Source organism: Natator depressus, chromosome 17 (genome assembly GCF_965152275.1).
Source record: "Natator depressus isolate rNatDep1 chromosome 17, rNatDep2.hap1, whole genome shotgun sequence".
In the NCBI taxonomy this organism is placed as follows: domain Eukaryota; kingdom Metazoa; phylum Chordata; order Testudines; family Cheloniidae; genus Natator; species Natator depressus.
In genome coordinates, this window is record NC_134250.1 from 157,131 (window position 1) to 170,067 (window position 12,937).

The following is a 12,937-nucleotide window of genomic DNA, read 5'->3' on the forward strand; positions in this document are numbered from 1 at the left end:
ATATATTGTGACGCCTAGACAGTCTGAATACTAGATCCTTGTGAAGCCTGAACTGAGTACAAAGAACTCCATCAATTTTCCAAGCATTTTAGAAATTTTCCATGAGTGTGACAAATAAGTTGTACGGTACTCCAATTGGAAGATAATGAAACAGCCCCTTATTGTTCTGTCCCTATCTCCCAATAAATCACTCAGAAACCAAAATGTAAATTTACATTAAATATACACATATATTAATGGCATTGCTAAGTTTGAGAATATAAAACAACAGTCAGGAAATGCCTAAGTTATCCCTGAGAATGAGGACTTCACTGAGGACCATATGAGGACAAATGCCCCTGAGTATGTTACAAGAGAGCAGACCTGCCATCTTCTCCTTAAAATGTAAATGGAGATGAAGGGGAGACTGAACCTACAGTCTTCCCCCAAACACACCCTAATGGGCCCACCCAGGTAATTTGAAGTATGCAGAAATTCTATTGTACATAGGTTTTTATACCGTTTTCATCACCATAGTATCTGAGCACCTTCCAGTTATGCATTAACGTCTGTCATGTATGGGTCATTCTCTTCCATGTCCAGAACTGTGTGCGGTATATCATTTTGTTTTGAAAGGGTTTGGGTGTTTTTGGTTTTTAATATATACTGGGGGTTAGAAGTGTTTCAGATTAAAATCTAAAATGCAAACATTTTGCAGCCCGAGATTAGGACATTCAAATTAAAATAACCTAATTTTCACTGAAACAAACACATGGTCAGCCCTGCAATGATAAGGGCTTGTGGGACCCAAACCCCTGAATTAGTGTTGCCCTTGAAAACTTTTTTAAAATGTTGGCAACTATGTCTGCAATACAAGACTGTTAGGTCAGGACTGGAGCAATGCAGTAGTGAATTACTCAACGGGGTGAGAAAGAAGGAAAGGGGACTTGCAATAATGCTGCAGACTGCAGTGTCTGGGACTGTAGGAAGTTTTGGAACTAAGAGGGGGTGGGGGTGGGAGTAAGTAGGTCTGAAGAGATTTCACAGGCAAGGTAAAGCCAAGTAGTGACCACAGTACATTAGCCAAGAGCTGAACTGGGTACAATTATTTCTGAATAGCATTTGACTTTGTTAGCATTTTTCTAGCATATCCAAACCAATAAACTTTTACACAAATGCCAACAATAATCTTTAAACGCCTGAGGCCTGAAAACTAAACAATGTCCCAAAAAGCTGATGGACTAACACTGTTCTGGGTGGTGTTTGGAGACTGTGAAACTCCCTTGTAGCAAGTGTATGTAGTTGATGAACTGTGGAATCATCCCAAAAATCGCACCTGTACAAAGAATATTTACAATGCGCACTAGTAGGAGCTTAATTCTGGGAAAACCCAATTTCAGGATATCAAAGTGAAAAAGCTATTCTATATCTAACACTCTGCCTTCTTATGTACAGATCACTCAAACATCTGGAGCCTTCACGCCCACCTTTAATCATTAAGTGAGCAAAAATCGTGTGTCCTGCAGTTGCCTTACCTGTCAGATTGGCATAGTCAATTCGTTGTTTGATTTTGGCTTCTTCAACTATGAAGATGGCATTCTGGGTGAGAAGTAGCTGCCGCACTCTTGCCTTGTATCCTTTCCGGTCATACTTGACCACGGGAACTGCATACTGAAACAAGTGTTATGATTTCCAAAAGCAAAACCTGTTTAATTGGCAACTTCTTGTCATCCAATGTAGAAAGCACTGACTAGTGGTCAGTTTATGGGAGTCAGAGAGACAAAGGGGGTGGGGGGTGAGGTAATATCTTTTATTGGACCAACTTCTGTTAGTGAGAGACAGAAATGCTTTTGAGCTCATACAGAGGTCGTCGTCTTCCGGTCTGGGATCTGATATCTTCCATTGTTATATATAATTCCAGGCCTGAAGAAGAGCTCTAAGCTCAAAAACTTGACTCTCACCAACAGAAGTTGGTCCAATAAAAGATATTACCTCACCCACCTTGCCTCTCTAATATCATGGGACCATTACGGCTATAACAACACTGCATACAGTTTATGGGGGTTGCAGACAAGCATTCTGCCTTATATTTTCAGGGCTGCCTATGTGATTTAAGATGGTCCTAAACCATACCTAAATTTCTCCACCAACTAGAAGATAATACCAGCCTGTTCACAGTGGTGTTGAAAGGCCAAATTTAACTCATGTCTATAATGCATTTTGGCCTATTCTAGCTCCTTTCACCTAAAGATCTCAGTGTATCATCCCCACCAGCAGGAAAACACCCTTTTCAATTCCAAATTCTACACCATAATCCAAATTTACACACACCTCAAAACTACAGTTTTTGCAGTTGGAACGTTAACACCTCAGTGCAGAGTTATCATCACAGATACCACCTAATCTAATGTAGAATTCTTCATACATCATGTCAGGAAATCCAGACACTTGGTAAAGAGTTCACTTCTACTGAATCATTGCAGAAGCTTCACAGTAACCACAGGACACACAGTCTCACCTTGATCGTTTCATTTCCTAAAACCTGAAGGACTTTAGGATTTATCTCTTCGGTGCCTAGAAGAGAAACCAAAGAGAAGGTCAGGAGTAATACTATGGCAGGAAGAGAAATGACGAGAAAAGAGAGTGAGAAAAAAAGTACAAGTATTCCCTGTTCAGGTTTCTGAATGCTACTCACCAAGTCGAGTGTTGATGAAGAGTCTGGGAACACTCTGAGGATAATTGTCTTTTTTACCCTTAAACATCTCACTTGCAACCACTTTCTGATCTAACTGCAACGAGAAAAAAAACAAAACCCAGAAGTTTTCTGGATCTGTATAACAGAGTAAAATTATCTTTAAATATAGCTAGCTCCAGAAGCACCGTAAACGAGAGAGTCTTAGATTTTAATGCCAAAAGGGGCTCTTATGATCATGTAGTCCGACCTCCTGCATAATACAGGCCATACAATTGCAACAAGTACGGCTTGTAGTAAGCCCATAACTTCTGGTGGTGATGCAGCATCTCTTTTAGAAAGACATCCACTCTTGATAAAAAGCCTTCAAGAGAAGGAGAATACCATATCCCTAAGTAAACTGTTCCAACGGTTAATTAATCTCAATGTTAAAAATACGTGCCTTATATCTAGTCAGAAATTATTTGGCTTCAGTTTATAGCCATTGGATCTTTTATGCCTTTGTCTGTTAGATTAAAAAATCCTCTGGTATTGGCAATTTTTCCCCATGCAGGTACAGTACTTATAGATGCTGAGCAGGCCACCTCTTAACCTGCTCTTTGTTAAGTTAAACAGTTTGAGTAATTTGTGCTCTTTTTATGAAACCCTTTGTTCTCATCCTTTTTGAAGCATGGACACCAGAACTGAGCAGAGTATTCCAGTACTGATCTCGTTAATGCTGTATACAGTGATAACTGTAACTCCCTACTTCTGCTCAATATCCCCCTGCTTATATCTCTAAGGATAGCATTTCTTCTCTTACCCACCACACCACATGTAAGCTTATGTTCAGGCGGTTATGCACCATGACACCCGAGTCTCTTTCAGAGGCACAGTCCCCAGTCATATAAACATGACCCACATTTTTAGTTCTTAGATGTATGACCTTGCAAATGAACAGCTTTTGCCATGTAAGGACAAATAGAACATTATAAACGGTATTATTTGTATAGCACCCAACAGGTATGTGTACACTGCAATAAAAATTTGCAGCATGGCCGTGGCTGGCCCGGGTTAGCTGACTCGGGCAAGTGGGGCTCAGACTGCAGAGCTAAAAGTTGCACCATAGCCATTCGGGCTGGGGTTGGAGCCTGGGCTCGGAAACCCTGGGAGGGGGAAGGGTCTCTGAGCTTAGGCTCAGGCCCAAGCCTGAATGTCAACACTGCAATTTTTAGCCTTGCAGCCCAAACCTTGCAAGCCCAAATCAGCTGGCCCAGGCTCTGAGACTCAGTAGTACATGTTTTTTATTGCAGTGTGTGTATACCTAAAGTATGCTAAATACTTTATAGATGAAAAAAGATGAAAGTGTCAGTCCTGAGGGATAGCCATTGCTAACTAGTTGGCAAAAACCAGCATTCAGTTCAGCTTGCCAAGGCTCAAGTGGGAGGTCTAGCATAGAACAAGGAACCAAACAGCCATGCAGAGACTTTTAAATGATGTGGCAATAATTTAATGCAGGCAACAGCATTGCCAATAACCTAAATTTTCCTGATGCAGCATTTTTGCTGCAAATTATTTAAAGGACTAACTATAAAAAACATTGTAGATAAACCATGTTGCCCAACTCTCATAGTTCAAAAGCACATCTATAAGTAGAGCCCTACCACATTCACGGTCCATTTTGGTCAATTTCCCGGTCATAAATTTAATGATTTCAGCTATTTAAATATGAAATTTCACAGTATTGTAATTGTAGGGGTCCTGACCCAAAAAGTAACTGAGAGGGGTCACAAGGTTATTGGCGGGGGCGGGGGGGGGGGATGTTGTGGTACTACTACCCTTACTTCTGCACTGCTGTTGGGGGGGCGCCGCCTTCAGAGCTGGGCAGCTGGAGAGCGGCGGCTGCTGGCCTGGAGCCCAGCCCTGAAGGCAGAGCCGCTGCCAGCAGCAGCGCAGAGGTACGGGTGGCACAGTGTGGCATGGTATTGCCACCCTTACTTCTGCACTGCTGCTGGCAGAGGCACTGCTTTCAGAGCTGGCACCTGGCCAACAGCCACCACTCTCTGGCCACCCAGCTCTGAAGGCAGTGCAAAAGTAAGGGTGGCAATACTGCAACCCCACCCCCACCAAAAAATAACCTTGTGACACCTTCCCCATCCCGCAAGTCCCTTTTGGGTCAGGACCCCCAGTTTGAGAAACACTGGTTTCCCCTGTGAAATCTGTATAGTATAGGGTAAAGGCCCACAAAAGACCAGATTTCATCGTCTATGACGCGTTTTTCATGGCCATGAATTTGGCAGGGCCCTATCTATAAGTCTCCAAGACAAAGGTGCCTTCTTTTTTATTTTTTTAAGCAAGCTACTGAGAACAGTATTTTGAAGATCTGGGTAACTGCCTGTGCAAACTGGCACAGCCCATCTACAATAACCAGTCATTCCCTGCACAATTCGTTATTCAGACGTTTTCAGAGATTTGTAGCAGGCAATTTTAGTCCCAGTCTCCTCCTCTAGGAAAGTCATTTGCCTACCTGTAGCGTTTTACTATGTGTGCTTAGTGTTTTAAGGGCCTTTGTAAGGTACATAACTATAGTTATGTAAATATAAAACAACTGTATTTAAATTAAAATAGAACAGATATTTAGGAGATATTCTAGCAATGTCTTGCATGTTTAATGTATTTCTCATTGTCTGCTTTCGCAGCGCTATTGCAGGTAGCAAACGGAATCTCATTGGTGTTTTATTCGTCTCAGAATATCAATATGAATTTACATAGATCTTTTCATGTAATCTGAAGTGCTGCTGGACTGGAATATTACTCACTCACACAGCTCATCTGCGTAGCTTTAGGAGTACTGTGGAAAGGGAAAATGACAAGCCTTGCTACTCTGTGTCTCTTGTAGGATTATCGCTCCTGACTCTGTGTGTGAGAGTGTGTGTGTGTGTGTGAGAGAGAGAAGAGACAATGCTACCTGTACTACACACAGACAAACACTGAGAAGAGCCATTCCTCTTATTCTGTCCCTACAGCTTCGTCCATTTTCTCAAATCCATTCAAAATGCTTCTATCATCTTCCTAGCTAATTGTTTTGACTATATTACACCCACCTCATCCTCTGGTCCCTTGTGCGTCCCTCCCCGTGATGCTGGGGGACACTTGAGGATATTATGAATATTAATATTGTAAAATTGCAATGAGTTGTTCCAGATATGCCATGTAAGATATCTGCAAAAATATTATAATTTGCCAGATATGATAATCATTTGTGTGTTTATATCACCTTTGTATTATGAGTTATAGATATGTATGTCAGGTTTCAGAGTAGCAGCCGTGTTAGTCTGTATCCGCAAAAAGAAAAGGGAGGACTTGTGGCACCTTAGAGACTAACAAATTTATTTGAGCATAAGCTTTCGTGAACTGCAGCTCACTTCATCGGATGCAACAGCCGATGAAGTGAGCTGTAGCTCACGAAAGCTTATGCTCAAATAAATTTGTTAGTCTCTAAGGTGCCACAAGTCCTCCCTTTTCTTTTTGCAAATATGTATATATGTCTGTATTCCAAACCTGTGCTATGCTTCTGGGTGACACCCCCCAGACAGTTTAGCATCAGCACTGCCTAGCCTGCTTGATGGCCCATTAGCTATACAACTGTCTGAGAGAAGGCACTTATATGTTATAACTCAGCAAGGCATGCAGGGGCATGCCTATGGACAGAACTCTAAGGCTTTGAAGCCATGTGCTGGGCAGCTTGTGTTTGAAACAAAGGAAGCACAGACCACATGGCAAAAGACTGTAAAAGGTAGCTGAATCTTCTCCATTTTGTCTTCAATCCTGCTTCTTACATCTGGAGGAACTTTGCTACAAACTGAAGCTCTGAACAAAGGACTGAATGACCCATCTAAGCTGTAGATGTGATCCAGGGGGACTTTCAAGCTGGCAAACTCACCAATACTGCTAGGAACTTGATACATGGACTTTAAAGTCTTTGTATGTATGTAACTGCTTTACCATTTAACATCTTTCTTGTTCTTTCCTTTTTCTTTATAATAAACCTTTAGTTTTGGACACTGAAGGATTGGCTGGAAGTGTAGTGTTTTGGGTAAGATCCAAACCTATACTGACCTGGTAATGTGGCTGACCCTTTGGGGTCAGAAGAACATTTTTAACCAATGCATCCGATGAAGTGAGCTGTAGCTCACGAAAGCTCATGCTCAAATAAATTGGTTAGTCTCTAAGATGCCACAAGTACTCCTTTTCTTTTTGCGAATACAGACTAACACGCCTGTTACTCTGAAACCTGTCAAGAACATTTTTGTATATGTGAGCAGAGTTTAAAATAACTTCTCACTGTACTGGTCCTAGGTGCTGACTGGGAGCCAGAGAACTGGAACGCAACCAATGGAGCTGTGTGATTTTTTTTTTTGGCTTCTTGATAACCAGTGTTGGGGATCAGAAGCACAGTTTGTGACTGGTTGGGGAGTTTAACTTCAGTGTTACCCACCAGTCTTGGGAGTATCTGCTCTCCGTTCTGCAACCTCCCCTGGCACCCCAGGTCACAGTTGGTTTATCACTGGTCTTTAGCTTTAAGGTCCTCGACAGCCTAGCTCACCTCAATTATCAATCCTTATGCATTATTGAGCCATTGACTCCCACCTCTCATCTGCTGGTGATGCCAGCTTTTATCATCCTTTACCCCAATTTTCCTTTTTCAGTTTTTGAGATCTACTCTTGAAGGCCCATATGGTTCTCCCTGAATGAGGAAAAAACTGAGTCAATTTTTACTGAGAGTGCCCTCAGTGCAGACGAAACCAGGATGCCACGGCTGGCAGATGGGATAGGGGATGAACTTCTCTTTCCATAGTCTGCTTTGTCTGTTAAGTCAGAATCTTCCTGGTAAGGGTTGGTTCCATCAGTAAGGGAAACTGCAGGTCTGGGAGGATCAAAATATCCTCTGGTGAGATACATGTGTCTATCCTTCTTGAAGGACATGGAGTCTTGTCTCCCCATATTTCTGGAACTGGTATGGGAAGGGTTTTAGTGATCCGTGGTTCCTTGTGGGACTGAGGTGGTATCGATGATGCACTGGACTTCCACCAAATAGTCGTTAACCAATACGAACAGTTCCAGTGCTTCGGGTCCCCATGTTTACTTGTGGTTGGTACCAGAGCTGGTGCCATTGTTAATGCCAAGGCTGGTATCTAGGCAATCTTGGTTTTATGAGCCTTCTGGCCAGGGCCATGAGGCTCAGGGACTAAGTCTTTTAAGACCTGGTCAGACAACATGGTGCTAGGATGCGTGCTCCTGGATGTCTGGCAGGGTGTCTCATTGCACACTCCATAACATGTTTCTTAAACCAATGAAGTGAGCTGTAGCTCATGAAAGCTTATGCTCAAATAAATTTGTTAGTGTCTAAGGTGCCACAAGTACTCCTTTTCTTTTTGCGAATACAGACTCACACGGCTGCTACTCTGAAACCTTTCTTAAACCAGAGTTCCCACACTTGCTGAGTTTGGTTGGATAAGGAGCGGCAAACACTACACTTTGTAGAGATGTGGCATTCTCCTAGGCAGTGAAGACACTGGTCATATCATGAGATAACTGGCTCTGTGGATGAGGGGAAAGCATGGACATGTTACTCCTTGACTTTAGCAAAGCTTTTGACACGGTCTTCCACAGTATTCTTGCCAGCAAGTTAAAGAAGTATGGACTGGATGAATGGACTGTAATGTGGATAGAAAGTTGACTAGATCATCGGACTCAACAGATAGTGATCAATGGCTCCATGTCTAGTTGGCAGCCGGTATCAAGTGGAGTGCCCCAAGGGTTGGTCCTGGGGCCGGTTTTGTTCAATATCTTCATTAACAATCTGGAGGATGGCGTGGACTGCACCCTCAGCAAGTTTGCAGATGACACTAAACTGGGAGGAGTGGTAGATACGCTGGAGGGTAGGGATAGGATACAGAGGGACCTAGACAAATTAGAGAATTGGGCCAAAAGGAATCTGAGGAGGTTCAACAAGGACACGTGCAGAGTTGTGCACTTAGGATGGAAGAATCACATGCACTGCTACAGACTAGGGACCAAGCGGCTAGGTAGCAGTTCTGCAGAAAAGGACCTAGGGGTTACAATAGACGAGAAGCTGGATATGAGTCAACAGTGTGCTCTTGTTGCCAGGGCTTTGGAGCGGAGCCTGGAGCTGGAGCAGCTCCGGGCCAGTGGAGCTGGAGCGGAGCACAGCTCCAAAACCGTGCTTGTTGCCAAGAAGGCTAATGGCATTTTTGGCTGTATAAGTAGGAGCATTGCCAGCAGATCGAGGGACATGATCATTCCCCTCTATTTGGCACTGGTGAGGCCTCATCTGGAGTACTGTGTCCAGTTTTGGGCCCCACACTACAAGAAGGATGTGGAAAAATTGGGAAGGGTCCGGCGAAGTGCAACAAAAAATTTTTAGGGGGCTGGAACACATGGCTTATGAGGAGAGGCTGAGGGAACTGGGATTATTTATTTGCAGAAGAGAAGAATGAGGGGGGATTTGATAGCTGCTTTCAATTACCTGAAAGGGAGTTCCAAAGAGGATGGATCTAGACTGTTGTCAGTGGTACCAGATGACAGAACGAGGGATTGGTCCTGCTTTGAGCAGGGGTTTGGACTAGATGACCTCCTGAGGTCCCTTCCAACCCTGATATTCTATGATTCTATGAGTAATGGTCTCAAGTTGCAGTGGGGGAGGTTTAGGTTGGATATTAGGAAAAACTTTTTCACTAGGAGGGTGGTGAAGCACTGGAGTGGGTTACCTAGGGAGGTGGTGGAATCTCCTTCCTTAGAGGTTTTTAAGGCCAGGCTTGACAAAGCCCTGGCTGGGATGATTTAGTTAGGGATTGGTCCTGCTTTGAGCAGGGGGTTGGACTAGATGACTTCCTGAAGTCCCTTCCAACCCTGATATTCTATGATTCTATGATTGACTGAAGAGGAGTGAGGGCAGAAGAGAGAGATTTTAAAGCCTTGTAACCTGGGCATAATCCAAATCCCATACTGAGGAGGCAGGGGAGGCTCCCTGGGGTGGGGAAGGTATTAACTATGTACATTAAGTAAACTAACACTAAAACACATTTTTAACACTGTATTTACAGATTGAAAACCAAGGATCAGCTCTGGACACAAGAGTTCTTACTCAAATCATGTGGTGGTAAGAAGGAACTGGAGAGGCAGCTGGGTGGCATCACCCCTTATTCCCTTGACGCAGAGCATGAAGAAAGCAACGGTGAAGGTGTGGAGCAATGGATGCTGCTGGCAAGAATCCTATCTCAGATTTGTAGAGCACATGCATATCCCACAGTGGAATACACACAGGGACCAGCACTTGAAATGAAACTAAATGTTTATGTAGACAAGTCCAAAGTCAGGAAATGCAAATGCTAAGGTACTAACAGCAGTGGTAATTCAGTAGTATTGCACATATTTAATATTTTCTATGCTTTCTTTGGTTTATATATGGCTGTCCCTAATTGACCTGATTTACCATACCTCAAACTGCTCCTCAAAACAAACTTCTTCCATGAAAGCCTACACTTCCTAATGAAAGACTATCTCAAAATACACATGCACAAGGGCAACCTTAATTCTGACATTTCCTAAATTTTGCATGCTTCACTTTGCAACCTTAATGTTCTTTTAATGTAGTTTTTGAGAATTGATTTCCCAATTGTTTTTAAAAGCAAACTGAAAACCCCACCAGAAATTACATGGAACCATATTAACCTCCAGCTTGATCAGCAGCAGGGTTTGGGACCTTTAGATTCATAGCACAAAACTCTACCACTTGAGCTGATGGACTAACTAATAGCAGTAGTAGGCTGTTATCCTCTCGGTGGACTAGTCACTAAAAGATGATGAGACAGTTGTGAAACTGACTGTCAACTGGGCATCTGATGACAGCTGAGGATTGTAGAGAGACTCAAGACTATTGGGCTCAAATGCAGGTTCTGAAAGGGAGTGTTCTCCAGTAGTTGTAGACCCTTCTTCGTCCCGAGATGCCCTCTTTCCCTGCTGCATCTAGCTACCCGCTTGGGACTCCTGCCTTCTCCTCCATCTGGTCTTATCTGCCTCCCCCATCCAACCACTCTCCAATACCTCATCTCCTTTCCCCTCTATCAATCCCCAACCCCCTGCTTCACCTATAATAAAATGTTAATTGAGGAAAAACTCCTAGGCCCAGATCTGCAAATGTGTTTAGGCACCTAAAACCCAGATTGGGCTCCAAAATACCAGGTTTAGGCACCTATATCCCAGTTTTAGCTCCAATGCAATCCACAAAACTACCACCAAACCATGTAGGTGCCTAAACTCACTTAGCACCTAATTTTTCAGAGTAAATGTTCCCTAGGTACCTATGTTTCTGCCTCTGGGATGCGCACTACTGCCTCCCTCTAAGAACCCAGACACCTAAGCCCCAGAGTGATTCATAAACTGGGGAAAGATAAGCGTTTGGCTCCCTAAGTCACTTGTGAGGCCCAATCTTGTAGGTGTGCTCACAGACTGCTTACCAGATCAGGTCCCATTCAAAAATCTGGCTGCCAGGGAAGGAGGCGGTGGCAGAGGAGGCTGCAGCAGCACCCACCTTATAACATCTAGCCCAGTGGTTAGTAAATAGAGCTATTCCCTCTTTCTTTGTCCCAGTGACTGTAGTCCAGTGGCTAGGGCATGCACCGACGGGCGGGGGGGAACGACCCAGGATCTAGTTCTGCTGCTCCAATCACTTATTCATCACTTAACAACAGTGAAACAGCTTCAACAGAAGAGGTTGAAGAAGCCTCACCTCAGAATATCCCATAGTTCAGTGGTTAGAGCACCCTCCTGAGAGCCTGGAGACCCTTGTTCAAATCCCTTCTTTCCCTCTGGCAGGAAGGAGGGACTTGAGCCTGGGTCTCCCATATTTCAAGCAAATCCGCTAGCCACTGGGCTAAAAGTTATATGGTGGGCACCACCACTCCTCCCCACTTCCCCCTTTTGTGTGAAGCAAAGCAGGTGCCTAACTCATTCCCACAAGACACTTTAGGCCACCTGACTCCAGGCAGTTCATGGATCACTGATCACTAAGCAGAAATAGGTACCTAACTCTGTGAGTCGGGTGGGGCTTAGGACTCCTCGCCACCCCCCAGTTTGTATTGCCCATTGGCTAGTTTACGTGGCTCCCCACTTAGTGTGGTAGATCACATTCTAAGGCACCCATCCCTCCCCATTCACTATATAGGGAGCCTAGGTTTCTAACTTGGCTTTGTGGATCACAATGCTGTTCTTGTGATTTTCTGGGCATCTAAGTGCCTGTGTGGATCCCATCTCTTGTTCCTAGCAGTAGTTGAGAGATCTGGTAAGGAACGTAAATGTCCAGCACCTGCTGTTTCCATTCTGGGCTGATTCTCTTGCAGTAGCTCCACACCATGTTTTGCATACACAGCTGTCTCAAGAGCTGAGATACCTGAAGAAATAAGATGGTATGTGAAGATGGCTTTAAGTTGAACAAAGGCAAAACAATTCAAACAGAATATAAGGAGAGAACAGAGAAGAGATATGAATGCAGAAAATGCAAGCCTGAATCTGAACAACTCATCTTCAACACTGTATGTTATTGCAGAAATATTTTTAAAATTAAATAGCAACAAGTAATCTATTGTCCTGTGCTGAGACAGTTTGTCCTGCATTGTTCTCCAACCAGACTGTTTTGGCTCGGGGTTGGGAATTTTCCTCTTCACATCCTCCAGCCTATTTTGGAGGTACCTTTGAGCCAAACAAGGCACACTCAAGAATCTTAAGGACCCAAGAAGATCCACTCCCAGGAACAATTTTTTTGGAAAATGTCATAAAAATGGGGCCTTTAGATAAGATTTTATGGGATTATTTTGCAGATCAGCGATCTTTCAGGTGGAGAAAGCATGTATCCAGGGCACTGCACCTTTCTGGGTTAGAGGCCACTCTTCAAAGCATAAAATAATGTACTGGACAGGAAAACAAAGTTTAATTATTTTCTTTATGGGTAATCAAATACCATTCCATTGCTTTTCACCCCAGTTTAACCATTCAGGCAGAAGCCATTTAACTCAGAACAAAATGGGTTCAATTTTCAAAAGTGCCCACAGAAGTTCCTGAGGTGCTTTTGAAAATTTTATTCTGAGCTAAATGATATCTTTCCAACACTTAAAATACTAAGTCACTTAGGCATTTCTGAAAATCTTACTCAATGTGCTAAAGTGCAGTTCTACTTTGAAAAGTTGCTTTTTAACAACGTCAGAATTG

The 12,937-nt window shown here is 43.4% G+C and overlaps 1 protein-coding gene across 3 annotated transcripts in view; it reads right to left on the reverse strand.

Moving 5' to 3' along the window:
- MYO1C (myosin IC) overlaps positions 1-12,937 on the reverse strand; it is a 112,414-nt gene that overhangs the window by 10,454 nt on the left and 89,023 nt on the right. For all 3 annotated transcript variants that reach the window (XM_074974857.1, XM_074974856.1, XM_074974858.1), the window contains 4 exons: positions 12,039-12,122; positions 2,675-2,768; positions 2,498-2,553; positions 1,515-1,650 (listed from right to left, as the gene is read on the reverse strand). In XM_074974857.1, the coding sequence (XP_074830958.1) occupies positions 1,515-1,650; positions 2,498-2,553; positions 2,675-2,768; positions 12,039-12,122 (370 nt within the window). The remainder of the gene's footprint in view (positions 1-1,514; positions 1,651-2,497; positions 2,554-2,674; positions 2,769-12,038; positions 12,123-12,937) is intronic.